This window comes from Lepidochelys kempii, chromosome 2 (genome assembly GCF_965140285.1).
Source record: "Lepidochelys kempii isolate rLepKem1 chromosome 2, rLepKem1.hap1, whole genome shotgun sequence".
In the NCBI taxonomy this organism is placed as follows: Eukaryota; Metazoa; Chordata; order Testudines; family Cheloniidae; genus Lepidochelys; species Lepidochelys kempii.
The window spans coordinates 102,114,460-102,134,834 of NC_136381.1; the positions used below are offsets into that span (position 1 = coordinate 102,114,460).

The 20,375-nt window shown below is 41.3% G+C and overlaps 1 protein-coding gene across 15 annotated transcripts in view; it reads left to right on the forward strand.

The window, feature by feature from the left end:
* The window catches only part of ZNF236 (zinc finger protein 236), a 232,111-nt gene that overhangs the window by 48,591 nt on the left and 163,145 nt on the right, over positions 1–20,375 (forward strand). For 14 of the 15 annotated variants that reach the window (XR_012157275.2, XR_012157274.2, XR_012157278.2 and 11 more), the window contains one exon: positions 15,392–15,463. Coding sequence is in view for 2 of the 15 variants with exons in the window: in XM_073331780.2 (XP_073187881.1) it covers positions 15,392–15,463 (72 nt within the window). In the remaining 13 variants the exon portion in view is untranslated. Of the gene's footprint in view, positions 1–13,200; positions 13,307–15,391; positions 15,464–20,375 lie in introns of all 15 variants that reach the window. The other variant, XR_012157287.2, reaches the window with a different exon arrangement.

Here is a 20,375-nt window from a genome sequence, read left to right on the forward strand (position 1 = left end):
ATTGTGCATAAGCACCAGACTCCAGTACCAATTCTGGCCTCTTCTCTGCATGCCTTGTTGTCAAGCCCTGGTCCTCTTCCAAGCCCACCATAGAGGCTCACACCTTTGCATGAATCGTACAGAGTACCATCGAGGGGGCTTTGAGAATTCCCTATGCCATTCTCTGCACAAAGACATGGGATCCTTCAACCTCTTCTTAGCCCTTCTCAGATATTGGGCTTCTTGAAAGACTTGATGCAGGGTTCTGTGTGACCCTGACAAATGTGATCCTATATCCAAGAGTCTTTTCAGGTTCTCACCATGGCATTGAAGTCTAATCATGTGAAGTCTAATCATATTCCAATAGACCATCAGACTGCAGGAGTTTTCCCATCAGTTTCCATCTCACCTTGCACCAGCCCAGACCTTTGTCTCTCTGCACCAGTACCAAACACTACCTCCACTCAGCATCCAGTATATTGATGTGTGGGATGCTGAGGCCCTCAAACAGAGGACTACCCGACTGGGGACACAGTGGATGCCACTTCCTTGGATAAGAATATTGGTTTGGTTGCAATGTCGGCTCTAAGCAATTTCAAAAAAATTTAAGACCTTTTTGGGAGGATGGTCAACACCTTACACCAGTGGTAGTCAATTATTTTTTGTCAAGATCCAAATTTCTTGGTCAAGGTCCAGACTCCAGAGAAACATTTTTCACACTGCAATAGCAATAATAATAAATAAATAGAAAGATTTCATGGTACGTTCAAAAGCTTCTGGGGGTCTCTTACGGTTTAAAGACCGGTCTAGGAAGGACAGAAAGGCTAGGTTGAAACTTCTATTAATGTAATACTCCCTAGCTCCAGGGGATGTGCTTTCCCCAGTACATCAGCCTCAACATCCCATGCTGCTTCAATTACTGCTTCAACCCTGACAGCATCCCCAGAGGCTAAGACTTCATAAAGGAAGAAGCCTCTTTCATCTATCAGGGAAACAAGAAAGGTAGTTCATCCTGTAAATCTCATTCTTGGGAGACATTGTGTCTCTTAAGGAGTATTGCTGAGGCTCCAACTGAAGTGGAAACGGAGGTGTCAGTACCCCATAAGAAATCTTGTGCAGATAAGCGTTCTGTTCACAGTGTGGCTTCTATCCCAGCACTTCTTAGCTTTCATAGGTTTCTCCCCCATGTTCTGGTACCATTGTCTTGTTTAAGCTCCTTTGTTGGCTTTTTGGTACTGCATGCACCAACGTCTCCTTGGCACTTGGCACCTATCCATTTTCCTGACTCTGTCACTGTTTTAGTCTCCGACCGTAGGCTATCATTGCCCTCCACCACCCTCCACGTTCCTTTTCCCGCAGGACCTTCTTGTTTTGAATGAACCGGTGTCTCCCCTGCTAAGGTGGTCTACTAGAGCACCCTCTTTAGTACTGTTTTGACAGCTGCAGCCTGAGTCTCTGTCAGATGTCCAACCCTCGGTACTGGCACCGATGCCTGGGACTCCCCCCCACCCCCCTTTTTAGCCCAGGGGATGGTACTTGTGACTTGAGGTCTCGGTACAGAGCTCTCCCTCAGTACCATACCATCACACCCTTATGAGTCCATTTACTGAAGAGAACCTTCTGGAGCCCTCCAAGTGCCCTAGCCCTAGATGATACGAATGCCATTGAGGACCTTCCCTTACTCCAGTACTGGAACCCCTGGGAGTACTTTGGTAAAATGTTTTACGGGGTGCCAGCTAGAAAGAAACCCTAACACCCATTGGCATTGTATAATCATGCACAGGCACCAACAAAGCATTCTCTGGTGCCACATGCTCCCTTGACAGTAAGAGAGGCACAAGAGGACCAAGAGCCACAGACTGATGTAAGCTTGCCTCCATCAGCCAAGTACTCCTCCTCCCCAGACGAGATGGTAATGCCACTGCCACTGTCTTATGCTGTTGACTTTAGGGCTTCCCAGGAAAAGACAAAACATCTGGTGGAATCCTTCCAGATCCCATTAGAAGCTGTTCAGGAGTCTCCGCATTCCCTGGTGTGCATTTTAAATATCAGCCCCCAGGGAAAAATTGCTCTGCTGATTGAAGAGACACTGAAATCAACTGCATACACCTTATGGCAAACCCCTGCAAACTGACAGTTAAAAAATACTACATTCCAGCCAAGGGAATAGAGCACTTTTTCTCCCATCCCACTCCTAATTTCCTGGGGGTGGATGTAGTTAATGAAAGAAATAATCAGGATCGTTCTAGACCCTCTCCTTCGGACAAAGTCAAAATGATTGGAGCTTCTGGGATGGAAAAGCTATTAATCGGTGGCTCTTCAATTTTGAGTCACAAATTACCAGGCCTTGTTGGGGAAATACGATTCTAACAGTTAAGTTTACACACTTACTGAATGCTTGCCACAGAACCAAAAAGAGTAATTGCAGTCCCTCATTTCTGAGGGGCAGTTGTTGCAGCTGACATGACTTCTAGATCATTAGCTACTGCAGTGTTATGCAGAGAGCATCTTGGCTCCAGTCTTCTGTACTCCTGAGAGGGGTGCAGAATACTACTGAAAACCTCCCAAAGTCTTCCACAGCATCCGCCAAACCTGGGAGCAGATCTTTTTGCTACCGCAACCAATACAAAATGTCATCTTTTTCTGCTTCAAGGGAGAATGCAGTCACAGTTTGTTGGGAGATGTCTTAATAACACCATGACCCCGTGTCTTGCTGTATGCTTACCCACCCCTACCTCTAATTCTCAAGATCTTGCTCAAACAGGAAGGGGCGAAGGTTATTTTCACAGAACTGTCATGGCCGAGACAGGTGTATTACTGAAACAACTCTACCTCTCTATGGCAACACCTCTCCATCTTCCTCTCAGGAAGGCTTTCCTGTCCACATAGCCAATCAGTCTTGGCTGGCAAGATATGATTATTGAAACATAGATACTTTGTCCAAGTTTGGAGTTAAGGTTTCTGGTGATGCCAAAGAACAACTCTGGCCTATGCTGACTAAGGATTGTCTATTTGCTTGACTATCACTCCAGGCTGCTCTAGGTGCAATGAGTTTGGTAGTGAGAGTGGTGGTGATTTCAGTTACGATGCACTCTTCCTTGTGGATGAAATATTTGAGCATATCTATATAGGAACAACAAATTATTGAGCATTTGTCCTTTAAGCGTTCCTCACTGTTTCCTGGGAAAAGAAGAGAGGTGTTATACACCCTCAGATTCTAGGGTGACTCCCTACTCCCCTCTCCAGGAATCAGTTTCCTCAATAGCAGCTGCAGAGGCAATCCTGTTACCCTCAAAGATAGCTGGACTTACCTGGAATGAAGCACACGTCTTAACCTTAGAACAGCACCCTACTATGTCAAAGCAGTGCTCAGTCAGAGAGCAACATATTCATTATCGGGGATCTTCTTTTTCTTCTTCACCTCCATTTGGAAACATACTGTCTGATTTCCTAGGTGCCTGGAAAACCATCACTATCTACAAATGGGTTCTAAGCACTGTTGAACTGGACTACATGTTACAGCAAAGAACTAGATCTGCTTCCCTTTCCCCTTCCCTGTCCCTCACCAGGTTCCTTCTCATGTTAGTGGTTCTTCCTTACTGTATTAGGGGAGAGATTTTTATTTGAGACGTTTGCTTACACAGAAATCAAAGTGTGTGTGTGTGGGGGGGAGATGCTGGCTAAGGCCCATCTTAGACCTACAAAACTCAAACAAATACATAAGAAAGATAAAAGAAAAGGAGTACTTGTGGCACCTTAGAGACTAACCAATTTATTTGAGCATAAGCTTTCATGAGCTACAGCTCACTTCATCGGATGCATACTGTGGAAAATACAGAAAATGTTTTTATACACACAAACCATGAAAAAATGGGTGTTTATCACTACAAAAGGTTTTCTCTCCCCCCACCCTACTCTCCTGCTGGTAATAGCTTATCTAAAGTGATCACTCTCCTTACAATGTGTATGATAATCAAGGTGGGCCATTTCCAGCACAAATCCAGGGTTTAACAAGAACGTCTGAGGAACAGTGGGAGGGGAGTTGGGGGGGATAATAAACAAGGGGAAATAGGTTACTTTTTATAATGAATCAACCATTCCCAGTCTCTATTCAAGCCTAAGTTAATTGTATCCAATTTGCAAATTAATTCCAATTCAGCAGTCTCTCGTTGGAGTCTGTTTTCAAAGTTTTTTTGTTGAAGGATAGTCACTTTGAGATCAGAAATCGAGTGACCAGAGAGATTGAAGTGTTCTCCGATTGGTTTATGAATGTTATAATTCTTGACATCTGATTTGTGTCCATTTATTCTTTTACGTAGAGACTGTCCAGTTTGCCCAATGTACATGGCAGAGGGGCATTTGTCCTTACCTATAACTATTTTACATTTGGGGACAATGTATACCTTCAAATCAGCGGCACTGCTATGGGTACCTGCATGGCCCCACAGTATGCCAACATTTTTATGGCTGACTTAGAACAACGCTTCCTCAGCTCTCGTCCCCTAACGCCCCTACTCTACGTGCGCTATATTGATGACATCTTCATCATCTGGACCCGTGGAAAAGAAGCCCTTGAGGAATTCCACCATGATTTCAACAATTTCCATCGCACCATCAACCTCAGCCTGGTCCAGTCCACACAAGAGATCCACTTCCTGGACACTACAGTGCTAATAAATGATGGTGACATAAACACCACCTTATACCGGAAACCTACTGACTGCTATTCCCACCTACATGCCTCCAGCTTTCATCCAGACCGCACCACACGATCCATTGTCTACAGCCAAGCTCTGCGATACAACTGCATTTGCTCCAACCCCTCAGACAGAGACAAACACCTACAAGATCTCTATCAAGCATTCTTACAACTACAATACCCACCTGCGGAAGTGAAGAAACAGATTGATAGAGCCAGAAGAGTTCCCAGAAGTCACCTACCACAGGACAGGCCTAACAAAGAAAATAACAGAATGCCACTAGCAGTCACCTTCAGCCCCCAACTAAAACCCCTCCAACGCATTATCAAGGATCTACAACCTATCCTGAAGGATGACCCAATACTCTCACAAATCTTGGGACACAAGCCAGTCCTTGCCTACAGACAGCCCCCCAACCTGAAGCAAATACTCACCAGCAACCACATACCACACAACAGAACCACTAACCCAGGAACCTATCCTTGCAACAAAGCCCATTGCCAACTGTGCCCACATATCTATTCAGGGGACACCATCACAGGGCCTAATAACACCAGCCACACTATCAAAGGCTCGTTCACCTTCACATCCACCAATGTGATATATGCCATCATGTGCCAGCAATGCCCCTCTGCCATGTACATTGGTCAAACTGGACAGTCTCTACGTAAAAGAATAAATGGACACAAATCAGATGTCAAGAATTATAACATTCATAAACCGGTCGGAGAACACTTCAACCTCTCTGGTCACTCGATTTCTGATCTCAAAGTGACTATCCTTCAACAAAAAAAACTTTGAAAACAGACTCCAACGAGAGACTGCTGAATTGGAATTAATTTGCAAATTGAATACAATTAACTTAGGCTTGAATAGAGACTGGGAATGGTTGATTCATTATAAAAAGTAACCTATTTCCCCTTGTTTATTATCCCACTCCCGCCCCCCCCCAACTGTTCCTCAGACGTTCTTGTTAAACCCTGGATTTGTGCTGGAAATGGCCCACCTTGATTATCATACACATTGTAAGGAGAGTGATCACTTTAGATAAGCTATTACCAGCAGGAGAGTAGAGTGGGGGGAGAGAAAACCTTTTGTAGTGATAAACACCCATTTTTTCATGGTTTGTGTGTATAAAAACATTTTCTGTATTTTCCACAGTATGCATCCGATGAAGTGAGCTGTAGCTCACGAAAGCTTATGCTCAAATAAATTGGTTAGTCTCTAAGGTGCCACAAGTACTCCTTTTCTTTTTGCGAATACAGACTAACACGGCTGTTACTCTGAAATAAGAAAGATAGTTTTGTATGATATCCTTGTTGTCGTTTATCCCATCACTCAATCCTGAAGATTGGTGTGCTGCTCTCGTGTGGTCATTCATCACACCAGAACAGGTTTCTCAGATTTATTGTCCTCCCCTTTGGTCTGTCATCAGCTCCCAGAGTGTTTATCAAATGCATGGTTGGAGTAGCTGCCCTTCTTCACAGAATCGCTATTCAGGTATACCCCTATCTGGATGACTGGCTTATTTGGTGGCATTCCTAAAACAGAAGGCATCAGAGCAATTCAGATTGTATTTGACCAGTTGAGCCTGATTATACAGTCTCTTTCCGGTGCAGAGAATAGAGTTTATCGAAGCATTGCTAGATTCAACCTCAGCAATGCCATACCTTCCTCAGGTCAGGTTTCCAGTGATCCTGGAATTATGCAGTTTCCTCCAAGCTTATCTACAAACAATGATGAGAAACTGGATGCAACTTTTAGGACATGTGGCCTCTTGCATGTAGGTGACTCAGCATGCCAAACTATACCTGAGATGTCTTTAAGGCTAGTTAAAATTCATCTACTGTCCATTAACTCATCCTCTGGACACATTGATTCACAGACCTACCAAGTGTGCCATCTTCCTTGAAGTGGTGGAGAGTCCAGTTCAATGTTTCGTTGTCTCCTCCTCTTCCCTTCCTACTCTGACTCTGGTCATGGACACATCTTTCTTGGGCTGGGGTGCACATCTGTGTCCCTTGCAAGCTCAAGGCCTGTGGGCAAACAAACCCCCCACACAAATGTTGTATAATTGAGGGCAATTTTCAGAGTTTTTCTGCCAGGTTTTTCTCCACCAGAGAAAGGGCAAGTATGTTCAAATACATATAGACAATATGACAGCAGTGTTTTACCTGAGGGGCTGGGTGGAGAGGATCAGCTTGACAGATCAGCTGACAGGGCAGATCAGCTTGACAGCCTCGTAACAGCCAGCCTTTCTGGAATTTTTGCATTCGAAATGAAATAGGGCTGTCCGTTAATCGCAGTTAACTTACGCAATTAACTAAAAAAAATTTAATCACGATTAATTGCAGTTTTACTCGCGCTGTTAAACAGTAGAATACCAATTTAAATTTTTTAAATATTTTGGAAGTTTTTCTACATTTTCAAATATATTGATTTAAATTACAACACAGAATACAAAGTGTACAGTGCTCGCTTTATATTATATTTTATTACAAATATTTGCACAGTAAAAATGATAAAAGAAATAGTATTTTTCAGTTCACCTCAGACAAGTACTGTAATGCAATTTCTTTATTGTGAAAGTGCAACTTACAAATGTAGATTTTTATTTTTTTATTTTTGGTTACGGAACTGCATTTAAAAACAAAACAATGTAAAACTTTAGAGCCTACAGGTCCAGTCAGTCCTACTTCTTGTTCAGCCAATTTCTAAAACAAACAAATTTGTTTACTTTTATGGGAGATAATACTGCCTACTTCTTATTTACAATGTCACCTACAAGTGAGAATGGGCATTCACGTGGCGCTTTTGTAGCCAGCATTGCCAGATATGCTAACCATTCATATGCCCCTTCATGCTTCGGCCACCATTCCAGAGGACATGCTTCCATGCTGATGAAGCTTGTTTACAAAAGAAAAAAATGTGTTAATTAAATCTGAGACTGAACTTCTTGAGGGGGGAGAATTGTATGTCTCCTGTTCTGTGTTATGCAAATTCTGCCATATATTTCATGTTATAGCAGTCTTGGATGATGACCTAGCACATGCTGTGCATTTTAAGAACACTTTCTGTAGATTTGACAAAGCATAAAGAAGGTACCAATATGAGATTTCTAAAGATAGCTACAGTGCTCGACCCAAGGTTTAAGAATCTGAAGTGCCTTCCAAAATCTGAGAGGGACGAGGTTTGAATCGGAAGTCTTAAAAGAGCAACACTCCAATGCAGAAACTACAGAACACAAACCATCACAAAAGAAAATCAACCTTCTGCTGGTATCATCTGGCTCAGATGATGAAAATGAACATATGTCGGTCCACACTACTATGGATTGTTATCGAGCAGAACCCATCATCAGCATGGACACATGTCCTCTGCGTGGTTGAAGCGTAAAGGGACATACGAATTTTTAGCGCATCTGGCAGGTAAATATTTTGCGATGCAGGCTAAAACAGTGCCATGCAAATGCCTGTTCTCACTTTCAGGTGACCTTGTAAACAAGAAGAAGGCAGCATTATCTCTTGCAAATGTGAACAACTTGTTTGTCTGAGTGATTGGCTGAACAAGAAGAAAGACTGAGTGGACTTATAGGCGCTAAAGTTTTACGTTGTTTTATTTTTGAATGCAGTTATTTTTCATACATAATTCTACATTTGAGAGTTCAACTTTCACGATAAAGAGGTTGCACTACAGTACTTGTATTAGGTGAATTGAAAATTACTATTTCTTTTTAGAGTAACAGCCGTGTTAGTCTGTATTCGCAAAAAGAAAAGGAGGACTTGTGGCACCTTAGAGACTAACCAATTTATTAGAGCATAAGCTTTCGTGAGCTACAGCTCACTTCCTCAGATGCATATCGTGGAAACTGCAGCAGGCTTTATATATACACAGAGAATATGAAACAATACCTATTCCCACCCCACTGTCCTGCTGGTAATAGCTTATCTAAAGTGATTTCCAGCACAAATCCAGGTTTTCTCACCCTCCACCGTGGAGGGTGAGAAAATCTGGATTTGTGCTGGAAATCACTTTAGATAAGCTATTACCAGCAGGACAGTGGGGTGGGAATAGGTATTGTTTCATATTCTCTGTGTATATATAAAGCCTGCTGCAGTTTCCACGATATGCATCTGAGGAAGTGAGCTGTAGCTCACGAAAGCTTATGCTCTAATAAATTGGTTAGTCTCTAAGGTGCCACAAGTCCTCCTTTTCTTATTTCTTTTTACCGTGCAAATATTTGTAATAAAAAATAAATATAAAATGAGCACTATACATTTTGTATGCTGTGTTGTAATTGAAATCAATATATTTGTAAAATGTAGAAAACATCCAAAAATATTTAAATAAATGGTATTCTATTATTGTTCAACAGCGCGGTTATTTTTTTTAATCATGATTAATTTTTTTTCATCGCTTGACAGCCCTAAAATGAAATATAACTCAGAACATCAGGGTTCCAGAAGTCTCTAGCAGATCACCTCAGCAGATCCTTGAGCAGAGATCACGAATGGTCACTGAAGATTGACACACTATGAACATTTTTTCAAACTTGGGGTATGCTAACTGTGGGCCTATTCACTATGAAGTGGAACAGGGAATGCCACTGTTTCTGCAGCAGAACGGGATAAAGTCTAGGTTTGCTCACAGATCCGTTTCTGTTGTTACGGAGTGTGGGTCTGCTCTGTGCTTTTCCTCCTTATACCCTTGATGCCCAGGGTAATTCTCAATGGAGAGAAAGACTATTCACTAGCAGAGCAGAATATTTTACTAAATAGTAGAAAATTGTCCACCTGAGTCACTTACCTACACAAATAGGAAAGTTTGTCGCTGGGCAAGAGGAATGTTTTTCCTGCCCAGGCAAGGATTCAGAATGTTCTGGAGTATTTACTACGTCTGAATGTGTCAGATCTTTGTCTCAGCTATCTAACAGTACACCTTGCTGCAATTTCAGCTTTTTATCCTCTTGTGCATGGCCATCGGATGTTTTCAAATCCTATATCAGTAAGATTTTTCAAAAGGAATATCTAGACTTTTTTCTTTTTAGAGAGACAATTTTCCCTGTGGGATTTGAACTTAGTATTGTCCATGTTAATGGCTCCTAAGTTTGAACTAATGGCTTTTTATCCTCTCTGGTATTGTTGACTAAGGTTGCTTTTCTAGTGGCAGTTACTTCCACTTAGGAGGGTTGGAAAACTGCTAGCATTAATGGCATTCCCTCCATATATATGATTATTTTTTATATACAAAGATAAGATTGCTAAGTTTCTCTCTGGTTACTGATTTCCATCTCTACCATCATCTTTTTACCTACCTTTTTTCCTAAACCACATTCTCACAAGGATGAGATAAAACTTCATTCCCTGGACGCCTGCTGTGCTCTTGCCTTTTATTTGGACAGGACAAAACCGTTTAGATCTTCACGGCAATTATTTGTTTTCTGCATGAACAGAATGGTGGTTATATCATAGCATATTTCTAGATTGAGCACCTTCTGCATTTCGACGTATTGTTATTGTAAAATCAGCACTGCCTTTCAAGAAAACTGCACATCCCCACTAGAGTACAAGTAGCGTTCGTGGCCTTCTTAAACAACATTGTGTTGACAGATATATGTAGAGCCTAGACTCCTATTCACATATTTACCAAGCCTATGCCATTTCATCGGCCCCAGGGATGATGCTGACTTCGGGAGGGCTATTCTGCAGTCACTTTTCTGATAGATTCTGAACGCTTCTCCATAGTTAACTGCTTGGGAGTTACCTGAAGTGGAATAGACTAGGGTCTATCAGTTAACTCATTCAATTAACTAAAAAAATTAATCACGATTTGTTGCAATTGTAATTGCGCTGTTAAACAATAGAATACCAACTGAAATTTATTACATTTTTTTGGATGTTTTTCTGCATTTTCAAATATATTGATTTCAGTTACAACACAGAATACAAAGTGTACACTGCTCACTTTACGTTTATTTTTGATTACAAATATTTGCACTGTGAAAAACAAAAGAAATAGTATTTTGCAATTCACCTAATACAAGTGCTGTTGTGCACTCTCTTTATCATGAAAGTTGAACTTACAAATGTAGAATTATGTACAAAAAATAACCACATCTAAAAATAAAACAGTATAAAACTTTAGAGCCTCTGAGTCCACTCAGTTCTACTTCTTGTTCAGCCAGTTGCTAAGACAAACAAGTTTGTTTACATTTACGGGGGATAATGCTGTCCACGTCTTACTTTCAGTCTCCCCTGAAACTGAGAACCGGCGTTTGCATGGTGCTTTTGTAGTAGACATTGCAAGGTATTTACCTGCCAGATATGCTAAACATTATGTCATAGAATCATAGAATATCAGGGTTAGAAGGGACCTCAGGAGGTCATCGAGTCCAACCCCCTGCTCAAAGCAGGACCAATCCCCAATTTTTGCCCCAGATCCCTAAATGGCCCTCTCAAGGATTGAACTCACAACTCTGGGGTTAGCAGGCCAATGCTCAAACCCCTGAGCTATCCCTCCCCTCCCTTCATGCTTTGACCACCAGTCCAGAGGGCATGCTGATGAAGCGTGTTTAAAAAAAAGAAAAAGGAAAAAAAAAAGCATTAATTAAATTTGAGACTGAACTCCTGGGGGGAGAATTTTATGTCTCCTGTTCTGTGTTATGCAAATTCTGCCATATATTTTATGTTATAGCAGTCTTGGATGATGACCTTGCACATGTTATTTGTTTTAAGAACACTTTCACTGCAGATTAGGGATGTAAATATTGTTTAAAAAGTTAACTGTTAGGATAGCTATAGCACTCAACTCAGAGTTTAAGAATCTGAAGTGCCTTCCAAAATCTGAGAGGGATGCGGTGGGGAACATGCTTTCAGAATCTTAAAAGAGCAATACTCTGGTGGGGAAAGTACAGAACCCAAATCACCAAAAAGGAAAATCAACCTTCTGCTGGTGGCATCTGACTCCGAGGTTGAAAATGAACATGCTCTGTCTGCACCGCTTTGGATTGTTGTTGAGCAGAACCCATGGTCTGTTTATTAGTTAGTCCTGCAATGAGTGCAGTGGATTGAGCTAGATGACCTCTTAAGTTTCCTTCCAGTCCTATGATTCTATGATCATCAGCATAGACATATGTCCTCTGGAATGGTGGTTGAAGCATGGAGGGACATATGAATTTTTAGTGCATCTAGCACGTAAATATCTTGCTACGCCAGCTACAACAGTGCCATGCAAACGCCTGTTCTCACTTGCAGGTGACACTGTAAACAAGAAGCAGGCAGCATTATCCAACCACTTCTGCACCAGGTCCTAGCTCTCACTTCCTTCCTCGCTCCCTCTCTCCTTAAAGACTCATTTCATGAGAATGTCTTCCTATAGAAGGTGGACCCTCTGCTATCAAGGGAATCCATAAAAGGTGTCTTCCTAATCTACTGATAGCAAAGAATTCGTGGTATTTCTTCATCCCCCACAAAGGTTGTTGGTTTAAGACTCTTTCTGGACTTCACAAACCTGAATAAGTATTTCAAGATATCAAAATTAAGGATTTTCTCCTTTAGAAAGAATCACTAGAGCGGGGTGGCCAAACTTACTGACCCTCCGAGCCACATATGACAATCCTCAGAAGTTCGAGAGCTGGAGTGCGCCTGCTGGGACTTGGGGCTTCAGCCCCATGGGAGGTGCCTGTTGGGTCCTGGGGCTTCAACAGGAGTGAGGCTGAAGCCATGAGCCCCAGTAGACGTGCCCCGTGGGGCTGAAGCCAAAGGTCACATAACACCCCCATTTTTTTTTTTGCCAAAGTTTGCTGACCTTGATGCATTTTGAATTCCAAGGATTTGGGAAAAACCAAACCTAGTAATAGCTGCTTGGTTCTAAAAACGACCATAGCAAATGAGACTTATATTTTGTCTCAATCCAGTTGGATATATAGAGCTTAGCATGCTTTGGGGGCAATGTTGTGTTAGAAACAGAATGTTAGAAAGCAGTTTGTGGGAGGAATTGCTCAGATAACAATAAAGGCAGCCAAATGGCTTTTTTGTTTATACAAGTTATAGCATTATTACTGAAAGGTCAAGGGATTTACTTTTCTGTTTTAAAAAGCGTGAATACTGTTTGAAAAGCATATTTTTCCCTGCAACTATTAAGTTCACTTGTATCTATTTGGGGATAGGAGTTGATATTCTCTCTCTCTCTCTATCTATATATCCCATATCTCTCTGTTTCCTTGGATTGTCTGTCAGTATCCATCTGTTGTCTCTTGTCTTATACTTGGATTATAAGCTCTTTGGGGCAGGGACCATTTTTTGTTCTTTGTTTGTCAGAGTGCCTCGCACAGTCGGGTTCTGCTCCTTGACTGGGGCATCTAGGCACAATGGTAATGCTAATTAATAGTAAAACAAACAAGTAAACAAAAAAAATCTATGCACACATCCTACCCAAGAAGCTTGCTTTGATACTAAATGTAACTGTCTGGTTACTGGAAGGCATATATTAGGACAGTGTTTCTCTTTTCGTGTGTTCACAGCTGCCCGGGTGGTGATGGGGGGTGCGGGGGAGGGGACAAAGCAGTATCACCTCTCGCACCCTGCCCTTCTCTGGAGCCACAGATGCTAGAGGAGAAGGCAGCCGATGTGAGTTCACCACCTTGCTGGGTGCAATGGGACTTGGGTTTCCGGCTTCAGCCGTGGGGTGGCAGGCACCATCACCTGGCTCTGTCCCCTGGCTTAATCCCACCCCTGGCCCCCCGCTGCCTCCTCTGGTCCTGGGTTATGGCCACATGGTGGCGGGCTCCGTCCCTCAGCCGAAAGGTTTCAGGCTGTGGCTGCGGGGCCACCAGATCCAGCCCCAGCAGCCAAGTGGTGGCGGAAGTGGGCTAACCACCCCCTTCCAATTGCCCCTGGCCCCTGCTGCATTCTCCAACTTCGGGTTTCAGCCATGTTCTCAGATCCTGGCTGCGTGGTGCCAGCCACCAAGCTTTGGGTTCCGGCTCTGGCATCCAGCTGCATGGCAGTGGGTGCTGGCCAGAGGCTCACCAACCCACCCCCATCACCTTTGGCCCCTGTTGCCTCCCCACTGATCGGCTCATCCACGGCTTAATTTGTCCCCTGGCTTGCCATGGCTGAGTAAGTCTGTTATGAAGAGTGATATTTGTATGGTTTGTTAATATCACTTTTTGCTACCTCCCAGCTAGCTAGCAAGTCTGCTGCTGTGACAAATGATATTAACAAATGTACAAATATCACTTTTCAAAGAAGCAGACTTACTAGCTAGCAAGTCTTTAAAAAAAAGAAGCAACCAAAAAAGCAAAAGAAACTACAACAGCAAAAGACAAGAACGTGAAAACTTATTTGTTTTTATTCTGTTTAGGTCCAGTAAAGAATAGAGGCAACTGTACATTATTTTTTTTATTGAGTCTGCAAAAAAAACCCAACAACCCTATATCAATATTCCCTTTAATTTTTTCCATCCATGTGCAGAAAGAATTTTATGTGCCCCATATTGAGATAATGTGCGGATGTGTGCCACCAGCAGAAACCAAAAACCTAGATATAATATATATTTTTCAAAAATTACCATAAGGATAATTACTACAGTCAGGACGGGTTAGGCATTTTAGAACTCACTACTCAAAGAATTAAATTTAAGCATAAGAGAGGAATAAAGATTATGAAATGCATAGACCAGTCAAAAAACTAAAATAACACACATTGGAAGAAGTAACAACAGTAATACAATGTGTTGGGAGGTGAGTGTGAAAGACTGTGTGTGGGGGGCGGGGGAGGGGGGGAGCCTTGTCTCTACTTACTGTGGATCAATGCTGCAGCGATGGATCCACTGGCGGTTGATTTAGCGGGTCTAGTGAAGACCCGCTATGTTGACTGCTGATTGCTCTCCGATACTCCACTGGAACGAGAAGCATAAGGTAAGTCAACGGGAGAGTTTCTCCCGTCAACCTAGGGCGGTGTAGACACCACAATAAGTTGTCCTTAAAGTATGTTGACTCCGGCTACATTATTCACATAGCTGGAGTTGCGTAATTTAGGTTGACTTAGCCCCATAGTGTAGACCTACTCTCAGAGAGACCTGCCCTTTTAAGTAGATTGGCATGTTCTGACACAGCAGCAGTTGCCAGCAAGCTTCCCTCTCCCCCTGCTCTGTGGAGATGGGGTACAGGAGTGGGCAGAGGAGGACACCCTGACATCAGTGCCCCCTCCCCCACCCGCGCAGCAAGCAGGACGCTCCCGGGAGCAGCTTCAAGGCAGAGGGCAGGAGCAGTATGGCAGTGGGGGGAGGGACATCTGAAGTGTGCAGCATTTGATAGCCTGCTGGGCACTTGCCCAGACTCACAGCTTAGAGGAAACTTAGCCCTACACGAATAAATGGCAATGGACATGTATATTTGCATATTTATTTGTTTTTTTTCTTAAAGTGAATTAAGTACTTCAGGAAAAATTCTCAGAGTGGCCACCAGCAAGAGTTGGTGGCTGCACTCTGAGGCCACCAAAAAATTTGTTGTGAGAACCCCTAAGTTAATGTATATGCATTATGAAGAGAACCCTGGATATCTATCCAACCCCTAAAGTGTCTCTTTTACTCTAGCTGTGGTTTTGATGTTGTTGAAAGCTAATTTGTAAGTTTTAACTTTAATATAAAGTGTATGTTTTTTTTTCTTTTAATACAGTAGCTTACTGTCTTTGCCATTCTTCTGTTTGTAGGATCCTGTGGCCCAGCCTCTAATGACGTCTCCTGCTAACCTGATGCAACCTGTTGATAATAAATGGAAGAATGTAAGTATAGAGATTTTCTTAATTTATTTGTGTCAGTACTGAGATGGCAGGCATGTTAAAAGGGGAATTGCAGCTCTCAGAACTTTGCAAACATTTATTAATATTATGTATTAACAAACACACAGTCCTCTGGAAGGTGGATTGATATTTGATTAAAGGGCCTTATATAATGCTGTGCCCAATTTGTGAATGAAAATCTGTTAATTCTTGTAAATGGTTAATTCGGAGTATAACAAGTCAATTCATAAACATTTCCTGATAACTGCATACACAACTCCATGCAAAAACTCTTGGAAAACACATGTCAGATATTCCCATTCCAGTCCCTGTATGGTGGGTAAGATGACTAGTGTACCATAAAAAGGGTTCTAAAAGCATTAGGGAGTGCATCCATTAGGGAGGACTCATGCAATGCAGGAACTGTGGAAGAGAACTTCAAGGCTGCGTTCCCAGGACTCTCTAGGAAGCACCAGCATAAGAGCTGGTGGCAGACGGTGTACTTTGAAATGCTTTTTTAATATATCATTTTATAATTAAAACCCCCATCCCTGACCTTCATAAAAGGCAGTTGTCTTTTAAAATATATTGCTTTCTTTGGAAGATTTCAACTTGTTTTGTTGAATCAGTCTCTACAAGCTCAACTACCTTTGTTTGGTGGAAAGTGGGGAACTTATAAATAATCAAAAATAAGTAGATTACCTGAGAGGAGAAAGGTATTGTTATAGAGAAGAAATAAAATTAGGACTCAAAAATACTTTCTTACGAAGGATATTTTAGCTAGAATGCTTTGGAATACAGTATACATAGTCCATTAGGTTTGCAAGTGGCATTCCTTATATAATTTGCATGACAGCTTGGTGCTTAAGAAAGACAAGGGCTTAATATGAACAAGATGCAGTTGTCATGTATGTAAATGCCAGATTATTCAAAAGCTTTCAAACAATACTCAAGGGAAAACTTCGCCAGAAGCTGGGAATGGGCGACAGGGAATGGATTACATGATGATTACCTGTTCTGTTCATTCCCTTTGGGGAACCTGGCATTGGCCACTGTCAGAAGACAGGATACTGGGCTAGATGGACCTTTTGTCTGACTCAGTGTGGCCATTCTTATGTTCTTAACGGGTCACCCGTTTTTCCCCTCTTATCATTAATGGATAGGCGAAACCATTTCTTATGCAGCTGGTGATTAAGCAGTCAGTGAGCACCCTGGTGGTCGGAATTTACATTGCTTCTAGCCTTTGCTGCTTCCTCATTATAATAGAGATGTTGAGTGGGGCTCCAGAAAGAAGCAGGTGTTCAGAGAAAGGAGTCCGCTATTTAGTAACTCAGCAACCAGAGCAGAATCAGCAGTGAGCAGGTGGCTAGCAAAGACTGAGTGGTAGAGATTGAGGGGGAAACTTTAGTCTATTGTACTTCTTTTTTTTCCCTCAGGACTTCATCCCCAGAACAGTTGATGAGGGCAGGTATTTCAGCCACATAGTCACCTGATTAGCATTCCCATTGCTTTATACATTTGCTCTTGGTAAAAACGTCAGATTTTCATATGTTACTGCCTACAACTCAAATTTGAAGTCAGTGGGTTGCACCTCTCAAAATTGGGTATTAAGTCTCTTAGGCTCTTAAGTGTGAAAACTTTTGTAAATATTTTGTTTTCACTAAAATTCACTTTTTTTTTTTTGTAAACGGTACAAACCCTTGTTGATTACGGGTCTGACAAATACAGTTCTTTACTATTTTTATGATAGGAAAGAGTAAAAGTTTTTTTTTTTTTTTTTTTTTAAAAGCTAAACAATACCATGCTTTCTTATTCTTAAAAGGACTGGATGGCAGACCTCTTTATTATGGAATAGTAATAAAACATTTCGCTCTTTGTGCTGTATTATAAGTTGGCTACATGATAAGCATTCAAAGTTACAGCCTGGAAGGAAATCTTGGCACTTTTATAAATATAATGGGGGAACATTATGGAAATGGTAACTAAAACTTTTCTGTGGTTTCATTGAAACATTATGACCTATGTGTGAACATATACAAACATACATAACACCTAGTCTAATGTGTAAGATGCACACACATGCTGTCTAAATTGTCTAATCGATTGTTTTCCCCTTAATATTATGTTCCGCCAGCCCTTCAATGAAGGGTTGTCCTCCTCTTGCTGAAGAATGGGCAGCTTATAGAGCTGTCAAACTAGGACTGCTTGCTCCTCTAAGGACCTCTGCTACATTCTGCTCCCAGAAAGTACTATTTCTGAAGTTGTTGCACCTCCGTATATAAAATTGTTTTCTGTGGTCTAACAGCAGTAAGTACAAAATAAAGAATATATGTATTATTGTTAAACTGTTTAGACAGAGTTTCTGTCAAATTGAGATCTGAGCAGAGATCGTGCCACCCTGATCCTCAATAAGATGAACAAAGATAAACACTGTGTGTGTGTGTATGTACAGGGTGACAAATATCTATTCTTGTGAGTGTCAGCTCACTTTTTTTAATGTTGATTCAGAACTATTCATCCAATTCCAAGGAGGGAACTGCAAGGTGAAACAATTTTTTTTTTTATCCTAATTATTTGGAATCATCACAAAATGTGAAGGCAAGGTCTTTACCCTATCAGGTCTGCAAGAGAGTGTTTCAGCTATGGAAAGAGCCGTGGAGGAATAGCTTTTCAAAATGGAAAACAAAATTACAGTGAAAGACTAAGTGAAATTCATCCTGAACCAACTTTGGTAGTATGCAGACAGGACTCTACTTAGTGCAGCCTGAAGCGATAAGGTGGCTTCTCATTGCTTGAGGAACAGAAGTGAATATTAGTCTGTGTATGCTCAAGAACAGAACTGCATGGCCAGCGAATGTATGTTGCAGTATCCTTTTTATTGTTAAGGAAATAAAAGAAAAGCTCTCTGAGTAAGTGTATATTTGAGTGGTTTTCAAGTTAAGTGGAAAGAATAAGGCTAGCCACCCTGTTTGTTTTATTCCAGGTTTTAAAAAGGAAAAATAAAATTAGCTGAAGAATGAGTCCTTGGATTTCTTCTTCACCCTTCTTTCTAAGGATGAAGAGAAAAGAAAAAGGGAGCGAGCCAAGATGGGTGGAGAAGTTTGATTTTTAGACTAGAACAAAAATTATTTTCATCATTGTACTTTGTCATTCAAAAGTTATTTAAATTTTTGGAGTAAAAAGAGGTTGAATCAAAGAAGTGAAGAAACTGAAGGAGGCATTACCTTTATAGTTCAGAGAGGACGTTTTATGGTCTATTACTTTCTAGCCTGGAACAGGTTATTACAAGGAGGATGAATTTCCTCATATAAAGGCAGAAGATTGTAGATTAAAACAAAATCAAAAAGATAAACCTGACTTGTCTGAAGAATGTTGCTGTATTATCACTATCTTTTTTTTGTTTTTGTTTTTAAATTAATAACCTTGTAATTGTTATTGAAGGAGATTTTCCAAGGGACTTGGCATATAAAGTGAGAGAGGCTTTTAAGAAGAAAGCAATCAGTACCCTGTGCCTGTTGTTCATTTAGACCAAAATATTTCTGCAAAGAGCTGAAGAATTGATCCCCAGTACGGATAAATCTATAAAATTGTCTTTCGGATCATGTCTATTTTATTTTTCTTTGTGGCAGGTGCCCCCAGGTACTCTCTTAAAACAAACAAACTCCAGATGGCTTGCTGGCAGAAGATAGTGTCTCAACTATAGTGACTGAGACGTAAAACTGAGAGCCAAGTAAAATAATTGTTAGCTTCTGCTGAATACCAAAGTGTCAGATAAATGGAAGAGCACTATCTGTCAACAGGAAGTGATAAAAGGTGGTCTCCTGCTTAAAGCAGATGACAGGGACACTGGAAATCTGCAAAGCACCCTAAGTATGAAGTAACTTTATTAGAAGTAATAACTTACTCTATACAATACAATAAAAGTTGTTTGAAAGAAAGTGGTAGAGATGGGACCAGATGGCTCACCTTTGTTGGCCACTTTCCTACAATGAAGGATTGGTTAAGGAGGCCTGTAATATAAGGCAGTCTTGTGGGCAGACTGCAGGCGGAGAGCCTCCAATTTCCCGTCTTGGACTGTTGAAATAAAACATCACCAAGGTTTTTTCTTGGTCAGAAATACCTCTCCTTGGGGACTGAACATATTAATCTAAATAAAACTTCAAAGAAGAATCAAGATTCCAAAACAAAGTCCATACAGAATGAAGGTTTTGCTTCCATACTTTGGTAGACCACTCCAGGCCCTATGTGGCTGGACTCTCAGTCCTAACTCCTGGGACTTTCTTCTGGAGCCTGCTCACTCCTAGCAGTCTCTGATCCCTGAGCATTCCCCCCTTCTTGCAGCTTCCTGCTGATCTTTATAGGAAATCTCCTGATTTCTCCAAATGTGGCTTCTTAGTAATCAGGGTTGGCTGTCCCAGGTCTTCCAGCCCTGTACATGGCTTCAAGGGGAAAAGGGAAATCCTGGATGGCCACTGTTGACTTTCTTTCTCAGCAATAGGTCTACCAATATGATTATACACTTATTCACAGAGAGTTTATTTTATATAATTTGTGGACTGTATTACCAATTCACACATATATACAATAGTCTGTTTCACAAAGGCTTAACAGTTGAGTTTAACTCTGAAACTGTGTATCACAGAGGCATCATTACTTTTATTAAATATGCTAGACAGTTTACTAATATACTTACGTATTTTTGATAAAAAATAAAAGCTTTTTGAAGTATTTTTTGTGATTACATTTATTTTTTTGTGTACCCTTACTTGCAAAATTCAATCATTCAAAATAGGTCCCCAAGCTGTGAGAATGGGTGAGGGGCCAATATTTTATCATAAACTTAATTCAAGCTGTAAGCTTACAGCTGTATAGCTTGGGGAAAACTCCTTCCGGAAGGAGACTAGAGGAGCAGTCT